Source organism: Heliangelus exortis, chromosome 3, assembly GCF_036169615.1.
Source record: "Heliangelus exortis chromosome 3, bHelExo1.hap1, whole genome shotgun sequence".
NCBI classification, from domain to species: Eukaryota; Metazoa; Chordata; class Aves; order Apodiformes; family Trochilidae; genus Heliangelus; species Heliangelus exortis.
In genome coordinates, this window is record NC_092424.1 from 54,359,375 (window position 1) to 54,384,413 (window position 25,039).

The 25,039-nt window shown below is 38.9% G+C and overlaps 1 protein-coding gene across 4 annotated transcripts in view; it reads left to right on the top strand.

Moving 5' to 3' along the window:
• TULP4 (TUB like protein 4) overlaps nucleotides 1-25,039 on the top strand; it is a 148,215-nt gene that overhangs the window by 101,366 nt on the left and 21,810 nt on the right. For all 4 annotated transcript variants that reach the window (XM_071740646.1, XM_071740643.1, XM_071740645.1 and 1 more), the window contains 4 exons: nucleotides 7,789-7,969; nucleotides 10,433-10,567; nucleotides 14,202-14,368; nucleotides 23,089-23,313. In XM_071740646.1, coding sequence (XP_071596747.1) covers nucleotides 7,789-7,969; nucleotides 10,433-10,567; nucleotides 14,202-14,368; nucleotides 23,089-23,313 — 708 coding nt within the window. The remainder of the gene's footprint in view (nucleotides 1-7,788; nucleotides 7,970-10,432; nucleotides 10,568-14,201; nucleotides 14,369-23,088; nucleotides 23,314-25,039) is intronic.

The following is a 25,039-nucleotide window of genomic DNA, read 5'->3' on the forward strand; positions in this document are numbered from 1 at the left end:
TGGGTAATTGAAGGAGCAGAGCAACAAGGTGATGCTTCAGTGTGCTTTCATCTTCCCACTCACTTCATCTGTGCCATGCCTAATCTTTACCTTGATGCTCTTCATCCAGCCTGTAGTGGCAAGACACTGAGAGAGCTGATGAGGTGGTGCCATTTGTTCTAGTCGTGAGGGCTGTAACATGGGGGATGTTTAGGTGCTGACAGCACCATGGCTCATTCTCAGTAGCAATGTTTCATGTCAACACTGTTTCAGATGAGTCTTGCAAATAATTTTTTCCCTTTATGACTCTGTCTGAAAGGAGGCATACAACTGATTTAATATTTTACTCATTCTCGTAGAAAGGGTATTTGATGTTTGTTCCTGCGGAAAGCAAATGACTGAATGGGTTTCTGCATCCCCTTGGATACAGAGTGTTCTAGGACATACAGATCACCCTCAGCAGTGTAGCTTGTAGCTCTTTACCTGGATTTCACACTACACTCAGGTCACTATATTCTTAGTTGACCAGAATCTGGGGGTTGTTAAGCTGTATGTACCGTAGCACATCTCCCCCTCTCTCAGGAAAGGAAGGATGTCATTGGCAGCCACAAACTAGAGACAGAGGAAGAGATGAAGACTCGTTGTGCTGTTCCATTAATGCACTTAGCATTTTTATACCAAGTGTACTTTTTTACATTTTTTGAGCATCTGTGTTTGAGTCAGCAAAGTAAAGATGAATGCAAATAGAGACATGACCAGTAGGAAGTATCAGGCAGAAGCTGTTTGCCTCTCCTCACACCTTGCTGGAACTTGTACAGAAAGATTTGCTCATATAGCCTGAAGTCTTTAGTTCTTTGTGACAGGGAGATATTACTGTGACTTACTAGTATATTGTTATAACTTATTAAACTATTATTTGAAATTTATTTTTCTGAAGGGCACTCTTTTATGTTGCAACTGTAGGGGCAAAAAGTAAGAACAAGGATTTGCTTTCCACCTGTGCAAAGTTGCAGCACATACTTATGCTGCTTTCAGGTGGTTCAGAGGAAAAATGGCACCTCTTCCAAGAAGCTGTTCTCTTTCTAAGGCAAAGTCATATACAAAGTAAGAAAATTTATTTAATTAGTTTGCTCAGATTTTTAGTTAGTCAGGAGAGGGCTTGTGAGTGGAGGTGTAATTCTTAGAGGAAAAACTCTCCAAACTGTGAGTGTTTTGCAGCTTTTTTCAGAAACAGTTTGTGTTGTTCCATTGCCAAAGCCACTTGGCTGAAAATGCTTTAGCCCCAGGACCCCTTTGGTTTATCCAGAGCATTGTGGTCTTTTCAGTTTAAAAGAAATGTAGCTGCCAGAGTGGTTAATTTAAGCTTTATTATCACTGGGATTTGATCGATCAATTTTTTGATGTTGGTAAGACCAGGAGCTAAATGGGGTCTTGAACTTGAGGCAGATATGTTCAAGGCTGTGAATAGTCTGAAACTTTAATGCTGGGAAGGAGGATTAGATTGGATCTGAAGGAGGAGATTTTTGGATTTCTGCACTATGTCTTGTCTGGCAAAGCAGGTACAAGTTTCATAGGAAATCAGAGATGAAAGATGATATTTTTGGAAGGTGGTATCACATGGTCTTTCCATTGATTTGACACAGAGATAGCATGCCAATGGAAAGTGGGAGCAGTATCTCCTTATTCTCCAAAACCTTTCCTGACAGTGTTTGATCCTGTGTGGATTCAACTTGAACTCTGTGATCTTTGTCAGGAGCCAGTTTCTTGTTGGTGTTCAGACATTCAGGCGTTGTTGGTGACTGAATCAGCTGAAAAGGGATTAATCCTTTCCTGCTTTCCTTAGTTTTAGGAGGTTGGTAATTCTTCAGTGCCTCATTTCAGTAAGTTTATTACTCAGCCTATCTCCATGTTGACTCAGTTATACTTGACCTCACCCATTCTCTCTATTTCCTGACCATGCTGAGTTACTCGTTTCTGCCAGGGCCCAAGACCTAGAAGGAGAATGCAGAGGTTGAGCTGGTTTCTATTAGCATATGGCTTGACCCAGGGTCTACTTGATTTTGTATTATGAAATTCAAACCAGCAAGGACGTTGCTTCTAAACCACTTTGTACTGCATTTTCAGTGGTTGAGAGTGCAATCCTTGTTGCTAAGTAATACCATTTTCAATTAGGAAAAAACCAAACCACAAAGCCCCAGCAAAAACTCTCAGACTTCTAAAGCTCAAAAAAACCTCTAGCTTCAGCAGTCAAAATATCTTTCAGGAAATAGCTAAACCCTGGCTTTGGAGCAATGCAGGAGACTGCCAAGTATATCTGTTGACTTCTTTGCCTAATTAAGTGGTTGTTAGTAAAACTAATTGCATTTTCCCACCCAGCAGCACCAAGTAGTTGTTTTTGTTGCCATATATAATTTTATATGTGTGAAGAATATGTTTTCATAGACATGTGTGTGCTTTCCTGGCAGAGTTTAGTGAGAAAACAGAGAGCCTTGCTGATTGAAGAGTACTTCTGCTGTGGAAGCATAATGGTTCAGGCTCAGAGTCCTGTCCATGTTAAAAGTTACAGAAGATGTTCTGTAGAAGGTTTTCCAGCTGGTGGTTTTTTGTTCATTTTGCATACTACTTCAAATATGTTTTGAAACTTGACACAAGATTTAAAAATCCCACAACTCTATTTTATATCTAAAGTAAACTGAGGCATGTTGATAACTTAGAAAACATTACATGGAAGAGCAGCTCTTTTTACTGAAAAATTGTTATGAGATGCTTTCTTGAAAAAATGTCTCAAGAGTGAAGAAAGAATATAGAAATGTGTGTGCTTGGAGATACACAAGTCAGAATTAGTCCATATATAGTTATAGGAGCATGTAATAAACAGTCTTTCTGTGACTTGCCAGAATGCTTTCAAATAACATCATGTTCACCTGGGCAATTGCATCCATCCACACATCCTAACTTGGGCATAGCTTGAGATCCCAGTTTTGACACTATTTATATTTTTGACTCCTGAAGCAATGTGCAAGACTCTGTCTCATTTGCTATGTTGCACTTTTTAGGGAGAAATAAAGCTAGTGTGGGTTGAGTCCTCAAGTTTTAGTATTTCAATATTTATTAAGCAGATTTCTCACCAAGACCTCTGTTGTGTTTACTTTGTCTTATGATTTGAGGCCTTTGTAATAGTTTTCTAGACTTTGTAAGAGAGAGAAGGAACAAGCCTGCAAGTAGGTAACTAAATCAATGCTACTTTTTGAAAAATGTTAATGGTCTCAAATGAGAATTTTACTGGTGTGTATATATTTAGTTAGCTGGATGATCTTGTAGTGTGTCATCATCCGCGTGTGGGGCTGGTAACTCCTTGTATCAAAATGAACAAAAACTCTTCTTAGTTTTTCCAGACATAAAGGCAGTCAAAGAAAAGCTAGTGCTTTCCCCTGAGCTTGTGTGTGAATTGCAGTGATGTCTCTTTGTGTGTTGGTTCAAGAAATCATTTTACAGTGGTTGAATTTTTTATGGGAATAAAATGTATTCAGCAGGAGAGCAGCTGTCTCCCTCTATCCAGTTCTTTCTCTTTCTCTTTGCCTTCTGTGTTAAAAAAGAAAAACCAGAAATAACACAGTGAGAAAAACAAACTTTAACTTTTTAATGTGTCCCAAGAGGTGGCTGCTGCACTGTTGTCTTCTTTCTGATGGAGAAACAGTAAACAAGAAGAGCACAAGGGATGCAAAATGCTAATACCACAGCTAAGTGGACTGCAAAATGTTCTAACTCAGCCTTTGCAAAACTGCCATCTTTTTGCTAGGCTAATGAATGTAAATATTTAAAGGCAATTATTTTCCAAGTACTTTTAATGTCACTAAGCCTACCTGCAGAAATAGAAGTTTGATCCATAATTTTGAATATTAATCACTTCAGTAAATTGTGGCTCAGCAAAACAGATTTATCTCTATTACTATGATAGCATTATGGTGACAATTGTGAAGGCTGCTCCTATCATGAATACTGATGTTTCTCCAGATGGCTAAATCAGGGCAAACAGAACTAATTCAGTTCCCTTGAACTGCTCAGCATCTTCTGACAATGCAAATGCAGTTGGCCTTATTAGCATTTCTGGAGGATGTAATTTCTGAGGTACAGTGCTGACTTTTTCCTTTAGAAGAAGATGGAGGGGGAGGCTGAAGGAAAACGTGAAGAGACAGGTCTGAACTTTGAATAAAAAATAATCACTTCTCATGTCTTGAAGGGCAGCATTGTTTTTCACAATGTATTTAGAAAGGGTTTAGGAACACACAAGAGATGTTTAAATAAGGTTTACATCTGCACCTTGCAACTGGTTAAAGCAAAAATTGAACATGGAATTGCAAAACACCTGTAAACTGATCTGAAAAGACTTAGGCGTAGCATGTTTCTTTCGGAGGGAGATCATAGTTCCTGGTCTCTCAGAATGTGTCATTGAAAGTGATAGTGAGAAAAAAGTAGTGAGTTTAACAATTTAATTTTCTCAGCTACTTCATATTTCTAGGTGAGGTGAGGTAGCAAGATTTCCCCCTTTCCTATTGGGCTAGTATATCGAAATTAACATAAAGCTCGAGCATTCTTACTGTTGATGAGTTTAATTTGCTGACATTAAACCAGATTAAATAACCACAAAATGTGTTTGTACAAAAATAACATCACAGTTAGGAAATAACAGTTCTCTTATGAGGTAGCTGGTTTCCTGAGCTGAACCTTCAGTGCACCAGGTCTTTGGTCACTATATTGTAGCTCTGTTGATATCACTATGTGAAGGTACTGTCTCTGGTCCAGGTGCATTGCAGCATCACAAGTGGTGTTACAGGAATAGTCACAGTTCAGCCCAATAGATCCACACATAGCAAAGTCACTGAATAGGCTCAAGTTGTTCCTCTGGGACTGAATTTTTTAGTTTTGTGTGTGTTGTAATATTAATTTCACCATGAGATGAACACTTCTGAGCAGAATGCCCTGTCTTTTGATTACCACATCTTTTAGGAATTGGTATATTTCAGGCTTCTAATTTCAAAGAGTCTTTGAAATCTGGGGGATTTAAGGGGATTGCAATCTTGAATGATAGTTTAATGAAGTGTAGCTTTAAAACTGTTTTTAGTTGTAAAACATTTAGATGAAAAACGTTTTTTCTTACCAAAACTAGCTTTTGCAATTCATCACAAGTTGACACAGAGGATGAGAGGTCAACAGATTTTAGAGAGGAGTATTTTTCAGGTATTTGTTTTTGTTATAATAAGTGGGAATCACCACAAGCTTGGGTTTCGTGAGGAATCCAGACACTTGTATTTCAGAACTGAGCCCAACTTTCAGTTAAACTTTCTGTTGAAATGGTTAGAAAACTGTATTAGTTTTCCCAGTGCTGTTTATCACAGCTTTCTCGTCAAAGCATACAACATCAGGGCACCTTTGGAGACTACTCTGCATTTGTATGATCTTTAATCATCCACAGCTTCACTGTGATCCAGGACGAGTTATGTTCAATGGGTTTTGTAAAGAAATAATGTATTTGTGTTCTGTAACTGACTCCCACTTCGAATGTATTGTGTGATTTTAGGTATTTTATTATCAGGTTATACATAATTCTACAAATGCAATTCTAGAAGTGTTAATGTATGTAGAAACAGTTCAAAATGAACATAATGAAGGGATATGAGATAGAAGAATGGAACAAGGGGCCAAAGAACTACTTGAAAATAAATACTTGAGATTATTTTGAAATTACTATTATTAATTAGCTTTTGTATTCAAGTGTTAACAGTCAACAATAAGTTATTCATTACCTTTTTCTAACAATCCTGCAGACCTCCTAGGTCTGCAAATACCTGAAAAATATTAACTTAGGCATTTAATACAGCCTTCTAATTTCTGTGTTGGATCCTTCATATGTACTCTGTGGCTCAACCTTTTTCCTGAAGGTCAAGGGAGTTTTATTCATCTGACATAAGTAGCTTGAGTGGGGCATTTATAACTTGAGTGGTGTTATGGACAATAACACCATCAGACATTTTTACAGCTTCAGCAGGAGTTAAGCTAGCAGGACTATCAGCTTGATAAATGCTTTCATCTTAAAGGTTGTACAGCTACAATAACCCCAAAACTTAATCCTGTTCTTTGAAACCTATAGCCTGACTAAAGAGATGAGGGATGCCCTCTGACATTTCTGAGTTTCTAAAGAGCTCTCTGATGTTCTAATGTAAGAATTAAGATGCCCATGTGCAGCTGTTCTGGTCTGAACTGGATATTACTGTAGAACTGCATAATTTATAGGAACTGGGGACGGTGCTACTTGAAAGAATTATCTTTAAATCGAGGTGAGATAGAACTCAAGACCCAAGATTCTATTCCTACCTAATTACAAAATGGGATTTTAGGATCCAGAATTCTTATACTGTTATTTTCAGAAACAATCAAGTTTCACCTTTTATTCCTGGGTGTTTTACAAGTATTGAAACTCCTAGGAGACTGGTAAAAATCTAATCTATAGAGTAGGTTCAGACTGGTGTGAGAAGCTAGCAATTGCAACCAGAAGGATTTTGGCTTTATAGGAGTTTATTTGTGGAGATCTGCATGAAGGTGGTTATGCTCTGAAAGTACAGTGGAAATGGTTATGCACTGATTATGCATGTAAAACAGTTGAAATAATGAACAGTGTGAAAGGAAATGGGATGATCCTGTTCTCCAAACACCTTATCTCTGTTAGAGATAAAATACACAGCTAGATAAGTTTTTGATCTGGGCATATAGTTGTTAGAATCTTAAATTTACAAGTACTGGAAATAGTTGGTAGACTGAAGGATAACTATAACATTTCTCCTTTGTTTAGGTTCATTTTTATTGCCAGCTAGTTTTCAAGTTGAGGAGTGCCTTTGAACTTGCTTTAAAACATACTTGCCTCATATAGACTTACGTGGTAGCAATAGCAGGCTTGGCTAATGTATTTATTGTTTTGTGGATTTATTCATCCTTGTTTCCTGATGTTTTTCTAAAATTCATGAAACATGCAGGATCTTAACTCGCTTAGAGCCTCAACACAGAAAATTCTTGTAAAAGAGAAATTTTAGATTCCAGTCAGTCTGACTTCAGGTCTGACTTCAGTCAGCACACACTGGCTATGGAGCAGTTTAGGGACAAAAAACCCAAACCTTGTGTTGCCCATTTTGTATTACAAGTGGTGGGTAGAAGCTCTTCTTCATCTGTTCCTGCATGTGTAACGTATTGACTTCCTCTTCGGCTATAATAATCTACTTCTAGTTGATTGATCATGTTGCTTTTTGCCTCTGTTTTTGGAAGACGTTCTCCCACATTCTCTCAGCTCATCAACTGTATAGAGCCTGTCCTTCTCTATTCAGTTTTCTGTTTCTCACAAGCTGTTTGATATCTCTGCTAAGACCGTGTTTTTTGCCAGCTGTGCCTTTTGATATTGTTATGACTGATGCATACCATGGATTCTGCCACCAATCTTAGAGGCTTCTGTATAATCCAAGAATACTTCAAAGTCTGTGGCAGCCTTTCTGCTGGGTCACTTTGGTAGTAATGGTTAAGGTCAAATAAATTGAAGCATTACTTGGTCATAGATTGTAGAAACTTACCTCTAGACCCCGCTGTTTTGTCTTACTTCTTTATATGTATCTTTGTCTGTGGTGTCCTATTGTGACACAGTTTCACATCCCTGATTGCTTTGCTTTCAATTGATTTCCAGCCTAGCTAGTTGATTACAAGATGCATTTGAAGAAGGGTCCAGTGGCTGATGTTTGGAAGGAGTGAGAGCTGTTCTGTCATTTTCAGGTACTGTTTGGCACTGCTGATGGACAGGTTATTGTCATGGACTGCCATGGCCGAATGCTCGCCCATGTGCTCCTTCACGAGTCAGATGGCATTCTCAGCATGTCCTGGAATTACCCCAGCTTCCTGGTGGAGGACAGCAGTGAGAGCGACACGGACTCCGACGACTATTCCCCGCCACAAGGTAGCGTTGGCTGCACATCTTTATTTCAGCTTTGAAAGTGCTCGTGAAGACCTCTGGAACAGCAGGGAGTTGTCGTGCTGTACTGAAACAGCAAGATGGCCCCAGCAGGATGGCCACAGTTTTAATTTTAAGCTGGTGGCTTGTATGTTCCTGTGGAGGTAGCATGGGGGATGGAGCAGAGGCCTAGTATCAAAGAGTGGGTTCACCCCCAGCTCTGCCACCAGTGCCGCTGCGTGGCTTGCTGCAGGTCAGACCTCATCTGTGCTGCTCTGCCTCTCTTTGCACAAAGGAGATAACACAAAGCTGAAATTTTTAGTGAGGGTGAATGAAAAACACTAGGCTGGAGTATATCAGGTTTCACTGTTAAGCAGATGTAAGGTATTGTAGTGATTCATGTGTATGGAAGTAGTCAAGAGTGCAGTCACAAGAAGTTAATGCACTACAATATATAGGTTCATGTGAAAAGAAAACAGTAATAGACATAGCAGAAAGTACTACATCTTTAACTTTAAAGAAATCCTATGAAACAGATAATGCTCATTATTGTAGTGCCATCCTTGGTAGTCCTTACATAAAGAGCTCAATAAATTCTGTAAAAGGACTGGAAATGAAAGTATTTTATGCGTGGCATAGAAGGGTGACTGGAGCCATGCAGAATTACTAATTCCCATGCTTCAGAGCACAGTGCCAGGTTTTTAAGTGTCAGGAAGAAATCCTTCTCTCCCCCTAGGTATAAATATAACTTGTTGGGTAAAATCTTTTGGTTTTAAACTCTTTGGAAAGCATTATTAGCAAAGAACGTGGAGGCCTCCATATCCATGTACGGTCAGCCTCATCTTTCTTATGCAAGTTTTGCTAGTACTTCTTAATGCCTTTGATTAGTCTGTAAGATCTAGCTAAAGTATTTCTGTTTTCTGGTGTATGAAGTTTAAATTAAATGAAGAACTAAATTAATATAGCAGTGATTGTACAAAGAAAAATTTTAATACATAATAGCTAGAAGTAATTCTGAATTTGTATCTTAGACCTGACCTACTAAACTGAGGACTCTTCCAATTTTAACTTTTAATTTGGATTCAGTCCGAAAACCTATCTTTTCCAGAATCATGATTATATATGTCAATATGATAAGCATATGTGTTTAACAAATAATGACAGAAGATAATGTGATCATTGGGTAAAGTGCTAGCATCTTTTAAAACTGAGTTTTGTTTTGGCTGAGATTTCTTACCTTAGAAGAAAAATAATAAACTGAATTTCCTAGCAAGCTTCAAAAGAAAGGAAAAAACCCACAAATGGTTTTCCATTGCTTTTTTAAAGTACTGGGGTTCCAGCTGGAGGATGGTGAAGATGCTGAGTACACAGTTGAGGACTTAAATGATCCAAATGCACTAGCTTTTTCTGAGTCAGTCAAGGGGTGGGTGGACTCATTACAAGCCTATTTTAATGATTACCCAAATATGATGTATTTTCTTTAGAGCAGATGCAGTGTAAACCACTCAAAGGTGACAAGCCTTTGACTCACACAGATGTGTAGGAAGGACTGGAAGTTTGATGGGTTTTTCTTATCAAATCACATGCACACACACACAGAGACTAATTAACAAACATCTTTCTCCAAAATGCTTTTTAGTCATCTTTTTACTAGATGGAAGTACCACTGTTAATTGGTTCTGCCATTTTTGTTGTCTGAAAGCATGCTGGGTGGGTGTTGAGAGGCACTTTATCAGGGAGGGGCCAGCAGCATCTCCTGTCAGAACTTGAGAACAAAAAGAATTATACATCGAGTGCCACAGATGGAGATATTGGTCATTAAGTATTTGAATGATGGAATTTCAGTGAGTGCTGAAAAACAAGCCCAGAGTAAGAGAAACTTTGCAGAAATCTTTTTTAAAGCCAAGTGTTCCTTTTGGGCTCATCTCTGTCTTTCAATGCATTGGATCCTGTTATACAGGACGTCAGGTAACTTTTCATGATGCTGCCTAGCTCTTAATATTTAGAATCCAGTAATTTGTGAAAAGTCAGTATGTTCTGGAAGGAGTCCTCAGCACTTGTCCAAGCAGAAAGTGTATCTGACAAATAGCTTTTAATGTGATTATTTTGTTTCTTACAATGTTTTTCAACTTGAGTCCCAGTGGTGCCTTCCAAAGCACTGGTTTTCAATTTGCAGACACTTCGGCCGGTTGACAATGGAAAAGGATTGAAAAACATCATAACCATAAATCACTTTGAATATGCTGCAGTAAAAATTCAAAAAGTAAAACCACTGGAGTTTCACAAAAGCAGACGAACTACCTAAACCTGCTTTGCTTTTGCCTATAGATGTTGCTGAAATAGGCAGGTAGAGTTTGAGGCTTGGAACCACTCCTGATGGCAGGAGGCTGAAGCACTGTATGTTTGAGTCTGGATGTAATTACTTCTGGGTCTTTGCTTTTTGTATACTCTAGAGCCTTGTTTTTGCAGATGGACCAGCTGCATATCCCGTCCCAGTGCAGAACACCAAGCCACTACTTACTGTCAGCTTCACATCAGGAGACATCAGTTTAATGAACAATTATGACGACTTGTCACCTACTATCATCCGCTCAGGGTTGAAAGGTACAAAAGGAAGTAATTTCCCACTCTTCCTACCCTCTGTTTTTCTTGAATTTTCAGTGATGTGTGTGTACATTATTTTCACAATCGTCTCTCCTAACCCAGGACTCGTCCACCGTTATTGCCATTTCCAGCAGTGACACCTGCTGGGGGAAGAGCAGTGCTTGGCTGATAAGAGCTTTTGCATTTGAAAAAATGTTCCAGCTTTTGGCATTGTGTTTTCTTGGTGGTGTTGTAGAGCAAATTGGTCTATCCACTGTTTTTCAGTGGCGTGCGCTAATAGGTTTATGCTTCTTTGTGTGAATGCTCCTGCTGTGTAACACTTCCTTTGCATCTTTAATTCACAAAATCTCCTCCTATGCTTTTTCTGAGCAGGTATGCATAGCAGTGCTGCTTTGACTCCCACAGATTTTGGAGACAAGAGGCAAGCTATTCTGAGAGAAGGAAAATTCCACTGATTAATTACTGTACATGTTGCTAAGTGCTGTGCATGAATGTTTGTCAGATCAGTATTTCATGTAAATTTCTTAATTCATATTGCAATTTTTACTATTCTTCCCTATCAAAAAGTCCTTTGCTTTGCTAGCATTTACAGTACAAATGACAGTGCTTTGCCTGGAGAGAAGTTTTATTTCTCTGCGACACATAAGTACATATTTAAATATAGGTTCCATGGCTTCTTTTTGATCCCCACAGGTAAATTAGTTTTATATTAGATGGGAAAAAAAAAATAAAGTGGTTGTGGAAGACTTTTAGGTGGGATATTTTTGGTGGAAAGCTGCCCTAACACCAGCCCAGCAGTTTTTGGATTAAACTGGGAAACAGACCAGTTTAGAGAAGCTCTTGTGGTATCCACCAATGCATCTGCCCAGCATCTTTACAGTGTTATAGTAGATAGAATAGGAAGTAACCTTGAGTTGTCATCTAGTCTGGCTTCTGGCTGGAAACAGTAGGAGAAACAAACTCCATCTTAATCTGTCTTTAGATTCACAGGGCTCTGATCTTGCTGAGGATGTCCCGTTTCTCTTTACCCATTGACTTTCACTGATGCAAAAATGATCCCCTACATAAACCCTCTTCTTCTAGCAAAGAATTTGCAAGCTACAATAGAAATATTTTTTATGAATTGTAAACTTGACTAAATTGCTGACATCAGCAGAAGAATGTGCAACATCTTGCTGGATTGGGAGTGGAAAGGTGATTGGGAGATCACCGTCTCTCTTTTGTTCCCATTTCACAGTGGGCATATAGCTATTCCAACTCTATCTATAGAATATATTTTGCATATAGCTGACATACAGGGGTAAACATTTTCTGTACCTTCTCATGAGTTGGTTTTTTTTTTTTTCAAGTGACTAATTTTATTGGTTGTTCTCACATGCAAGGATATGCAAAACCACCCAGCTCGAGCTGCTTGCTATTCTGCTGAGAGTGGATGGTCTTCAGTACTGAGTGCAAATCTTAATTCATAGGTTTCTGTTTGAAATCTGCAAATATTGCTTTGTGGACTCCGCAGCAGATGTCCTTGTCTCTATGGGCTGCAGTAGCAGGCAACTATAAAACCATTTCAAGGATTACCAATATATTTTGCTGTTCTACTAGCTTTGCATAGCTGTCATTTTACTGGGAGCATTCACAATAAATTAATGCAGAAAAACATTGTCTGTTGGATTGGAATTTGACAATCCAAATACAAGTTCTTTTCATCCAGCTTGGACACTTCTGGTAGTTCTATTAATTCTAGTGGAGGTCTTGAAGTGTTCGATTATATCCTTTCTTTTTTATGCTTTTCAGTTCAGCGAATCTGAGTACGCTGCTACCTGCAGAGCAGTGGAACTGCATCTCCTAGTTGTACAAGTTAGCTCCAGCTACCACGTGCAGAGCTATTGCACATTTAGAGTTCTATCTATTCAAGGTTTGCTCGAGGGATGGCTCTGATACCACCAGCCATACACTTGCAGACTGTTAGCCTAGGTGAAACCTTCATCTGATATCTAGTCTCTGCTCTTGTGCTGAAACCTCGTTACCAGTTGAGCTATTTTGTGACCAGGTTCGATAGAAGACAGGGTTGGCAGTGCAAGTGTGCTGTAGAGGCACACACTGTCCTGGGGAGGATGCTGCAGACTGTGTCCTGCCTTTCACTGCCTTTGTAGCTGCCTAATTCTAAGACTTCTGAGAGAGAGAAAAAAAAAAGCTGGATGCAGTGTTTCTGAAGACATTTATCCAAAAGAGATAGCCTTTTCATTCTGGTAGTTGTATAGTTAAGCCATTTACCAAAAGTGGAGTTGATCAGCATGCCTCATTGGTTTCTAACCTGCCTCTCATTATACTCTCTGAGAAAGATGAATTAAATCCCACTGCAGATTACTCAAAAGGCTAAGGACTAAGAGGAAAAAAAGGCATAGAGTGCCTAGCTGTAGAAGAATTATCTTGAAGAACATCGGTCTTGCCTCTGATATGTACAGAAGCATAATTCCCATGAGAAATATCAGAAAGTTGAAATAATACAAAATCGTTTAAATTGCACATAAAAGTTCCTGAAAATGACAAGCTGACAACTTGAAACAGCTTTGAGATCCTTCCTGCCAACTCTCGTTTCTCTCCTGCTTCTTCATTTGAAGACAGCTTCTCTTCTCGCCCACGAATGTCTTCAAAGAGTTCTCAGCAGATTGAGCATCACAGAGCACAAAAATGTTGTCTTTACTTTCACTTTGTCTCAACACAAAATGGCTACCTTTCACATCCAGTTTAGGAGTAAAAAGGTTAAAGCAGTAACTTAATATTCCTTGCACATGCAAATCTGCCTCTGAAGCACAAGCAGAAACAAAATACTGGTTTTGTGTTCTTGTTGCAGTGTGACAAAGAGCTAGAGGATACGAGGATTTGAAATTAGCATCCTCGAATGAAGCTGTAGGTGTTCCTCATCATGAGGTGCCTGCAGGAGAAGAAACTGATATGTATGCTCATATCTATGTATATAAGAGACTAAGCAATCCCAATGTGCTTCTGGTAAACTCCTGCTAGACAGATATTTTCATGAGTCAGGTGCCAAAACAAAACCTATGACATGGAGGTGATATGTATTTATGGACAAAAATGCAGAAGTTGTTTGATGTTACACTGAACTATAACTCTAGTCTGAGTCATGCTAAAAGTTATATTCACATCCAATGAGAATGTGAGGCAGTGCCAAATATGCTGCTTTTTTGCACTGTAGGCCTTTCCAGACAAATGTGCTTTGCTTCTGTCTTAGTGAGATTTATCTTCTTGGTATTAACTTGATTCTACTTATTTACCCCAAAGATGTGTATAGTATCTTCCACATCAGTTTCAACACCTCTAATGAATTCTTGTCCTTAGGTACTTAGGAGCAGCCACTGATTACATTCTAGACTCACCATAGAGAGAGAAAAATGAATGGGTTATACACATTTTTGCAATTTACAAAATAGAGTCATTCTGGGAAGGGCATGTGTGGCATATTTGCTACTACTTCAATGAAAGGATTTAGTTTTCTAAGTACTTCAGTAACTTCAGAGAGCATGATTTAGCTGTCCAAGTCACTTTCCAGCATCTGGAAATGCTGTTCCTACTGATTCTAACCAGTGTTTATTGCAAACCATCTTTGTGATTTCAGATGTGGTTGTGCAGTGGTGTACACAAGGAGACCTACTTGCAGTAGCAGGCATGGAGAAGCAAAACCAGTTAGTTGACCTCAGCAATGGTTCCCTCTTCAAAAGTGCACTTGTCAAGTTCTACAACGTGCGCGGGGAACATATCTACACTCTGGAGACACCTGTGCAGGTAGGAGGTGTTTTTAAAGTCAGTTTTAGATGCTTTGCTGACACATTTTCCCTCATCAGCTTGCTGGCATAGACCTGCAGTATAAAAAGTGTTGTGAAATGTCCTGAACACATTCTAAAACACTGCATAGATTAAAATGAACTCTAATTATTGTTTGCATTAAGGTGGGACATCCAAGAGTGCATCTGATTCTAAGGTCCAGTCTGCTAGGAATTGTGTAAATATATAATGGTATAGTATATAATGAGAAACAGTCTGTCTCCTAAAACCACTGGACCATGAATGGACAAGATAGAAAAAGAAAATTCTGTTGTTTTATGGATAAGTAACTTGAGGAGAAAAAAACTAGGTAACTTGATTATGTAGCACAGCCAAGAACTGGATAAAAATGTTCCAAGTCTAGTATCATAACCACAAGATAATTCTTTCTTTGTTATTGCTGTAATTTGCTAATGTACGATCTGTGAATCTGATGCAATATTTCGCTTTTTATGGCATCAGATGGAGAATGATGAATCAGAAAGCCTTGTTTTTCTTCCTACCTTCTGTACAGACTTTCACTGTAACCTTGGTCACGTTACTTGACAAATAAATGTCAGCACATGGTCTGTGTGCTGCTTAGGAGCACAGCATGCTTTGTAGGCCAGTAATGGTATTTCAGAACCCAAATGAATGTCACTCTACAGTTTATTTCATTTTCTGCAGAATATGATGACTCTGGTATGATTTCTCACTGTTAATAGTGAAACTTAATTTTTAATATCTTTGAAATCTAAAATTGAAGGAAAATGCTATGGATATTTCTTAATTGTGTTTTATGATGATACTGTTTATTATAATTTCTTTTTCAGTACCCTGATCTGGGATGGATACAAAAGGATGATGTAGTAAACCAGCTGCTAAGCTTTTGTGTTTGCTTATATTTAGCATTAATCTATGCTTATTAACGTTAGCACTCTAATTTAGATAGAATGCTGTAGTTTTACAGTGTATAAAATAATATTCTCTAAAGCCAACCTAAATACATACAGTGTCATGTAATGGTCATTTAGGTACCTAAAGGACTTACCCATAAACACAGCTTTATTGTCTTAAACATACCCTTTTTGACTAAGTAGCACAGCTTTTTCCTCTCTAGATCAGTTACGGAGAAAACATGTTTATATCAGTGTTGCTTATTCCCTGGCCAGGTGAAAACCAAACCTCATTCTCTTACTTCAGTACTAGGATACTGTGTGTCCATTTTAGATGTTCAGCCAGTATAAAACTCTTGGGTCAAGCTGTGAAATCAAGCTGTGGTTAGAGCAGTGGAACTGATGAGGTCAGGCTGCCTTAAGGTCTGCATGAGTGCAGGCTTCTTTCTTACTGCTCTTTCCCTCTCTTTGCTCCAAATCACCTCAAATGCTTTCATTTCTCTAGCTCTCCCTCCATCCCATAAACTTCTTTTCATGTTTTCAGCTCTTCTCCTTTCTCCTCTGCTTTATCCGCTGGGACAAAGCACATATTGTGGCTGACATGAGGGCTAATTATTTTGCCATTATATGAGTACCCATAGGACAACTGGCAGGTCATAAGGAACAGGTAACTGCCAAGTTCATACTACAGTATTTGTCATAGGGAAAATATTAACATGAATCTCTCTGCTTTTTCCAGCTGCTAATTTTCACTAAAATTACAGCATTTTGATATCATGGAGATTTCTTCCATCCTTGTCACCTTCAGATGAAAAGCCAAGAGCTTCAGAAGTTACTAAGCCAGGTTGGAAGAGAAATATGGGGAGGTTGGGGGGGTGGCAAACCAGTAATTATTAGCACAAACACAGAGTCTCATTGCCTTAGTAAAACAGGGTAAAAACAGCATTCAGACTGATAAATTTCTATTTATTAAAAAAGATACACCTGTATCTGTCTATGTGGACTTTGTGCTTCTGTGTACTTGAGTGCTAATCTAACAGTGTTACCAGCTAAGTGGAAGGTATGCTAGAACACTGCTAAATATTTGGTTTACTAACAAAACCAGACTTTAAAAAATTGCTAGTAACTTTTGTTACTCTGTGTCTCTGCTCCAAAGATGTATACGAAAAGATTACAGAGTGAGTCAGTGGTCACACTAATTTGTCTGATGACAGATTCATCAGAATAAATACATTAGTTTTTTGTACAATGGCAGTCAGTCTTGTAGTGGGATTTTATAAAATTCATCACCAGTTATTAAGAGTTGAAACCAAGAGAATTTTCTCATCTCAAATTCTTCTGCTGCTAACACTGTTTATTCCGAAGCAAGCAAATGTGCAACCAGAAAAGCACTTCTATTCCAGAAGATCATTCTTCCAAATATAAAGGTCAATATGTAAAGCAACAGTGAAAATAGAAAATAGTGGGTTTGTAGATTTCAGGTGCAAAAAAAAATGTGGTCTTCTGTCCTAATTCTTTGATAAAGCAGATGTCTGAAAAATTTATCTAAAATATACTGAACTGACTTCATTTCTGCTGTTTGTCTATCCTGAGTGCCTTTGGTATGAAACAAGCAACTTAATTGTTTGTAACAAAACTCAGTCTAAAACTGACACAGGATTTATGTGCAAGTTGGCTGGAATGTTACCTAACATAAAGTCACTGCAAACCCAGAGGTAGAATAGATTTGGGTACCATAAGTTACTCATCTTCATGACAAATTTTCAAGGTGTTTTATATTTTGCCTTCTCCTCCAGCTGTAGTATGGTTTTGGCATCCTCTGTTTTGTTTGATTAACTCTCAAGCTCTTACCTTCAGTGTAGTATTTTATGGTGCATAAACCTAGTTTGCTGACTATAAAACCCTTGGTAGGGAAATCACACTTGTATAGAAATATCCGAAAGAATGCATGAAAAATAGCATTCATAAACAAAGCATGTTAGACCTAGTACAGTGCAGCAGTCTCTTGTTCCCTGCTATGAGGCTTCACCCTGACATGCTGCAAGAATGTATCAGCAGAATGTAGTGGAAAGAGCTGAAAAAGCATTGGGAAGGGTTGGGCAAATATTGAACTTCTGCTACACAGAATCAAACGGTTTTGAGCCTTGAAAGAATGATGAAAAAAATGCAGAAGGGACTTCAGAAAGTCACACCAAGCTTTTATCTTATTGGAAGCAGTTCTATGAAAACTGGGCCCATACTGTGATTCCGAAGAGTTGATACTGATTATTTGTTTTATACAAAGAGTGTATTTTAAAGGCCGTTGACTACCTGATGACTGTTCAAGAATATACTGTAAATTTCTCTAAAATGTGGTACTCTCACCTTTGTGTACATGCACACTAACTTGATGAAACAAAAATATACCCACTTCTTTTAGCTTGCAAGTTTTCATGGTCCTGCTTTTTTAACATTTAAAAGTGGGATTACAGTGGCAGGCTTCCCTGATGGTCATAATTTTCTCTCTTGGAAGAATGCTCATAATTTTCTCTCTTGGAAGAATGCTCATTTCTTACATTATTTGTTAAATACTCACAACCTTTCCCTGGCGTCAAGTAGGGATGAGAATAACCAATAAATCAAGACTGTTTTACAATTCTGCTAAAATTTTTTGCTGGAAATGCTGCAACCCAGTTCTGTCACTTCAGAATATCTTCTCTGATGTGTAGACATCTCTTTATTTTATCAACTAACTGTACCTGCTGTCACTTCTGAGTAGATACAGGTGCTTCATATCTTCCCATTTGAACTTGAAAAATATGAGTCTCCTACAGGATCCCTTCAAAATCACCTAACTGCTAATTTTAACAAACCTGTGATTTTTTTCCTGTCTAATGTTTCAGAGTTGTGGCTTGTATTTTGGTTCCTCTTCACTTTTTATAATTTTCTTTTTTATACGTCCCAGAGGGAACCAGAGGGATAAGAATGTGAATTAAGAAGCCATGATATTATCTCATCTATACACTTGTAATTTTGCAGCAAGTTTACATTATCTTACACCTCTGTGTACGTGTTTACATAAGTTATATACCACTGTGTAACTGGTGTAAGAACAGATTAAACCTCAAGTGCAATTAAGAAGCATGATCAGAGTGAACTGCATCTCGCAACAAGATTAGATACAGAAAAACAGTAATCACATATTTATCAGTATAACATTTTTTAACCCTAATTCAAAGTGGTGTACCAAAGGCTAAACCTTTATGGGAGAGGTTTCTAGGATTCTTTCAGATGATCCACTTGCTGTAAGCCTGTGGTAAACCTCACAGCATTTCGTGGGCTGCTACTCTGACGGAAACTTTCTGGTATCTGAATGGATAAATTTAAGATAATGTGGTCCTAGAGAAACCTGGTAGTTGTGTCAAAGCTATTTTACTAAGGCCTGAGAAGGAGGGTGCAATTTTAGATTAAATTCTGATCAAAAGTTTCTGATCAAAAAGAGAAGAGGCTGCCGTTTATGTTACCCAGCTGAGCTGACCTTACTTACTTTGTCTTCACTTATTTCACATAGAATGTTCAGGTTTGTTGCTTCTGAATTAACGTTGTCTTTCATTTATATACCCTGAAATCAGTCCTATTTAATTGTTATTAGATGGAAATAAAACTTTGAGACAAGTTTGGTTTCTTACAGAAGGAGAAACAAGAGTGACAATTTAGAACTAGCTGGTGAAACGTTCTTTGGGTTATCAATAAGGACCATGATGAAGGGCCTTGATGCTTTCCACATGGGCTGTATGATCATCTCTGACTCCTTCAGAAGTGGGTCATAATCAGGACTGGAAAATAGAAACATTTTGCTTTGTTTAAGCAAAGACACATTCTGCTAGTATGAGATTTCATCACTATATTGAAATCTAAAAAAAAAAATAAAAAATTAAAATTACTGTAGAAAGAGAATGTAAGGGACATTTTCAAATCAAGTAAGAGTTTGCTCCATGAAAAATCATATAAGGCCATAGCAGGGTAATTTCTGACCAAGTTGTAATTTTTTTTGCTTTTATCACCATCCATTCTTACTAGTTAATATTACTCCCATTGTGAATATGGGGAACAGAAGAATGAAAATGTTATGTTGCTTTCCAGCAGCCATACCTGAATGCTTTGGCAGTACAGGGATAGCACACGCAGTTCACAGAAGCTGGATGGGCAGTGCAGATGTGGCACCTTCCAGCTTCTCTCTGAGAAGAGCAGAGGAGAAAATGCGTATCTGCCATCCATAGTCTGAAGTGAGAAAAAGCAGACAGCATACATCAGTTTTAGTTACACATACCATTCACGAAATACTATTTTTTTCAGTTGGGTTCTTTCTCCTGAGAAAAACCCTGCTTGTTGCTGGGCTTTCTGCCCTGGAATCCATTTTTATTTCATTACCAGTGGGACCCCCAGTGACAGCAGACAAGGGATTAGTGCGAGCAGCAGGCAGGCCTCATGGCTGAAGGTTTCTAAGCTCAAGGCAGACAGCAAGAATCAGCTTGAACAGTGCCTTCATCAACTGAACGGCATACAAATGATGAAAGATATATAAATTATGCTCTTTCCTGTAAGAGAAACAGATGAGTGACTTACAAGAAGCAACCAGAGCTTGAGCAAGGCTATCCATTCCCTTGTGCTTTTTTGAAAAGAATCAACATCCCAGCTTCCCAGCTGGGGGTAAAAATTTGAGTAAATATAGCTGACTTTCAAGTCCAATCTGAAAAAAAATATGGCAAAAGAACTCCTCGTTGACACTTCTTGAGATGTGTTTTTAGTCAATATTTCTTCTGTTAAGACAGCACATCTTTTCCCCTTTATCCAGCTATTTCTAATATGTAATTGTCATAGAGCTGAATCCTATCTCTGTGCAAAAGTTTAAGGGTTTTTCCAGTATTTTTTGTTCATGTATTTACAGTTTGTGCTGAGACTTTTCAAGCCCTGAGGGGCTTTCTATATGCAAAGTGAGATTAGAAATTCTCATTAGATTTGTAGCTGCATTTCCTTGTTTCTAGCAGAAAAAAAAAGTGCAAACATCGAATATTCCTTCATTTTTTTTGCCAAAACAGTGCAAGTGCCTGCTTTATGAGGAGCAATAGTTTATATTGCTTGGTGGAGTTCAATTGTTTTTTCTCAGCAGAGTTTGGAAAGAAAGCTCTTAACTGAATTGGGCCAGTAACTGCTTCATATCCCTTGTGGGGAAAGAGTGGGAAGCATTCTTATTGAAAAATATTGGAGCAGTACTTTTAAAGGTCAGGTGAGATCTAGCATTTGGGTGATCTTTATTCCTCCGAGCCTATAATGACAGACTAATTTTCCCTGAACCTCATCTTAAGTCTTCCCCCTTCACTGTAAATGAAGTGTAGCAGAATATTAGGCTTGAGGAGTTCTGGGGCTGACGATTCCATAGGAAAGGAAAGCAAGATGTGTCTGGTGGATCAGCAAGCAAAGACAACCCAGTATGGTACAAGTGCTCTTTGAGATCAATGATACTAAGATGAAAACATGAGGAGTGTGTGGAGACTAAATGTGGAAACAGAAGAGTAGAAATGTCATGGTTTACAAACAGCACAGCACTTGTATGTAGTTTGTGTGTATTTAAACGTGTACCCAGTGTTCAAAAGCTTCTGAAAAGCCTGGTACTTGGGAATATGTTTAAGATTGCAAAGGTTCTTGCACTGGTGCTGTCTGCATCTCTGCTGTTCTCTGCATGCAGCAGTAATCTGAGGAGAGAAGTAGTTTCAGATGGCTCTGTTTGGATGAAGAGAGACCTATCTGGGTGCAATGTGTTGGGTTATAATAGCTGCAAGACTAGTCTTCATGGTAAGGCTGTCCAGATGTGCTGTATAGAATTATGACAGGGGACACTAGACATCTCTCCTGGCATTAAACTCTGTCCAGTAAATAAAAATTTGTGTGCTGTCACATACTTATTTGTCCCTTGACAGTATTTATAAGTAAGCATTAGTTGATGAAAGGTGAATCAGAAAGATGTGGTTTGGATCCCACAGTAACCATCAGATAGATAGTTCTGCCCATGCTGGGTTTCAGCTTCTGGGGAAACTTGTCACTTCTGCTGGTGCCTTTCTCAGGCTGTCATGTAGTAGATATAGCAGGTACCCAGCTTTTTCAGTGCCTTTTCAATTCAATTTATTTTGCAAGTAGTTTGAACTCTCTCATTGCTGCCAGTATGAGGACTGAGTCACACTCTCAAATTATGAAAATATAAATCAATAAGGAATACTGTATGTGATCTCTCATCAAATTTAAGACTTTGTCCCACAGATTATGGTTATGAGAAGCAGTGTAATAATATTGATGGTACACAAAGGATTTCTCAATTCTTTTCAAGTTCTCCACTACAAAATGCCTTTAGCAATTACTGTGAAAATCACAAGGTTCACATGTTGCTGCTTTCTATTTGTATATCAGTCAGCCTGAAGGTTTGTGCCTCAGTGGAAGTGTTGTATGTATGTTGCTGCCCAGAGGTAATGAAAAGGAAGCTTCTTCATTCTTCCTACTTTAGAACCAATACTTTACTTGAAATTTAAATCTGGGATCAGATGACATCACAGAGGAGATATTTTCTCTGAAAAAGTAGTTTTGTCCAACTCTTGATGCTAGACATTGGTATAATGCTGTGCAACTGCATCCTGCTTTATATCATTCAGATAAATACATCTTGTCCCAGTTCTTCATCTTTGAGCATCTTGAATTTGTAACTAACTGAAAGGACAGCTAGCTTTTTTTCCCCAGACTAGTTTTCTAAGTTCTGGGCTGATTTAACCCAGGTACCATATTACTGGGAAGGACTAGGTAAAAGTTACTACTTATGGTGCCTTAACCCTTATATTCTGCATAGTTAATTCTCATTTAGTGCATCTTGTGAAGAGCAAAGATATTCCAAAGAGATCCTCACCTTTCAATAAATACAGTTCACAATTTGGATTCTGTGTGAAACACAGTATGCAGCTAACACTCATGAAGAGCAAGAGTAATAGTGATAGGGCTATAAGAAGTCACCAAAAATGTTGCTTTAAGGGAAAAGATGGGGTTTAGGAAGAGAGTTTACACGATATCTTGCAAACTCAGTTCAGTATTTTCACATGAACTTTTATGTTCATACAACAGGGAATAGTGTCCAAAGCAGCATTTGAGTTGTTTATTGTTATTCTTCTCTGCATTCTAACTTAGTGCTAGTCACCCCTGCTTATGTTTACTTCTACTGTCATGAATTCTGACACGTCTTGGGGTAGGCAAACAGAAGACAAAAGGCCATTCTCTGTTTTGATCCTGGTGCATTTTCACAGTTCAGTTCCTCTGGGAATAGTTCAAAAGAGACACTGTGCAGCAGAAGACTCACTGCAAAACAAGAAAGCCAGCTGGGTTTTGTCCAGTAGTTTACCAAGTGTCTCTGGGCATATAATTTAACTTTTCAATTTTAAAAGTTGAGCTGTTACCAGTAGATGAGGATTGATTAGATGACTTGAGAAATATAGTTAGACCATGAAAAATCCTGCTTTTTAACAGTGTGACTTTAAAGTCATTTATCCCATGTAGATAATGAATTTGGTAGAGAGTTTCTTGTGTGAAGAACTTTAAGCCTTAGGAGTAAAAAGCACTGTATAAACATCAGCCACTGTATTTGGTAATTTCAGATGTCCACATTCTTTTCCCTTTTTGTGGGTAACAGCACTTCTAAGTGTCTGGAAGACTTAGGGTAACGTATCCACGCTGAATTAATGCGATCATTTTCTGCACAACTATTTTTGAGAATGTGTATTCCTCTCCATACAGCGTCCCATCATCTCGATCTGTTGGGGTCACAGGGATTCACGCCTGCTCATGGCTTCTGGGCCTGCCCTATACGTTGTCAGAGTGGAGCACAGGGTCTCCAGCCTGCAGCTGCTGTGCCAGCAGACCATTGCTGGCTGTCTGCGGGATGACAAGGATATCAGCAAACTGACTCTGCCCCCTCGGCTCTGCTCATACCTCACCACTGCCTTTATACCAACAATCAAGGTAACAGGAAAAGAAATGCATGTGTGCGTGAGGAGGATGAAAGGTTGCCTGATTCCCCACCCCCAGCTCCCTGCATGCTGCTCCTAAGTGACAATGGATAATTATAAGATACTACAATTATCATAATTACAATTTTAAAAGCTTAATTAAGGGTCATTCCTGTCCTCTTCAAGAGCCCACTGATCCATTTGGTGCCTATTAAAATCTGAAAAGAGGGCTCGCACATGCTGATCTTCATTATTCCATGGGGATGGGCTTTCCAAGGATATCCCAAGGGTAAAATATGCTGGTGAGTCACCAAGACTTCTGTAGCTGCTCACGCTGATGAAAATACTGCTATGGTTATAGGAGAGATTCACAGTGATAACCTGTTTGTTACTTGAGTCCTTATTTTGCCAAGGAAGTTACACTTAGGACCTGTGGCCATCCAAATATTTCTACTGACTTTGAGTTTTGCTAACATTACTTTTCCAAGAGTGCTGTGGGAAAATAGACCAGATACTACACCTTTTCCTGTGCCACAAGCAGAGCCATCTGCTCCGCCCCTTTGTTTCCTCATGGTTTTGCCCTCAGGATTTCTGTGCTCTTTATCACAGCCCATAAACCAGAGCATTTGCTGATAACTGCCCTGCATTCAAGCATGTATTTTTGTGTTACGTATTTTTTGTGCATGAGTTACAGCATTATTTTGAGACATTTCTGGGTCCTCAAACCTGCTCAAATAACAATTCAAAGTCTGTGGAGTTCACTCACCTTTATATGGGGACGAATCATGCCTATAAAATAATGGTTCCATAAAGTTCCATTTGGGTACTGCTAATCAGGGCAATTTGTGCAACTGTTAAGTATTTCCTTTGCCTGAGAAGAATAAACACCTTGCTGTAACCATCACTCCTCGAGCTCCAAGGATTCATTTAACAGACCAGTGGATCTCAGTTCTTTCTAGCATGCCTACTTCTCACAGGGATGCTTTCCATGTTGTCCCAGAGCCACCCCTGCAGCTCTCTAGAGCATCAGTGATATTTGCTAGGCTGCTGGGGAAGGGATAGCGTGAAGGCAGCAGTTGGCTGTAGCTGGGCTGTGAGCCATGACAAGGATCAAAGGGGCAGAGGCAGTACAGGGGCACAACCCTTTTGTCACCTCCCAGGGAGCATGTCAGGGTGAGGAGCAGGCACAGGGATGTGTAGCTGAGAAGGTGAAGCAGAGTTCCCAGAAGCCACATTCCCCTGCTCATTCATGGCTGTTTCTGGAGCCTCTTCAGCACTGCTTTATACTTTACCCTGGCTCTCCCTCAGCCACATACTCCCACTTACGTTGTCCACATACTCCCACCTACACTGTCAGCCATGCCTCCAGTGCCCTCCATGCAAGGCACCCTCTTCCCTGCATACATTCCTCTTCTTCCCATTTGAGAGGGGACGGCTGCATTATAGATCACTCCTCAGCCCATATCTGTCTCACCAGGTTAAAGAAGCTCCTTTTCCCCCCTACTTTTTTCCCCTGCATTTGCATTTTGAAAGAAACTGTCTTGACATACACATTAGTTGTATTTGTGTCATACAGGCTATGTTGTCCTAGACAAAAGCAGTCCAACTGCTTCAGGAGTGAGCTCTTCATGAATTTTAATACAGTGTGCTGCCAAGCAGGTCAAAAAAATACATCTTGAGCTTTCTGCTCATATTTCTCCATGTTGCACGCAAATAGGCCCTCAGCAAAGATGGGTCAT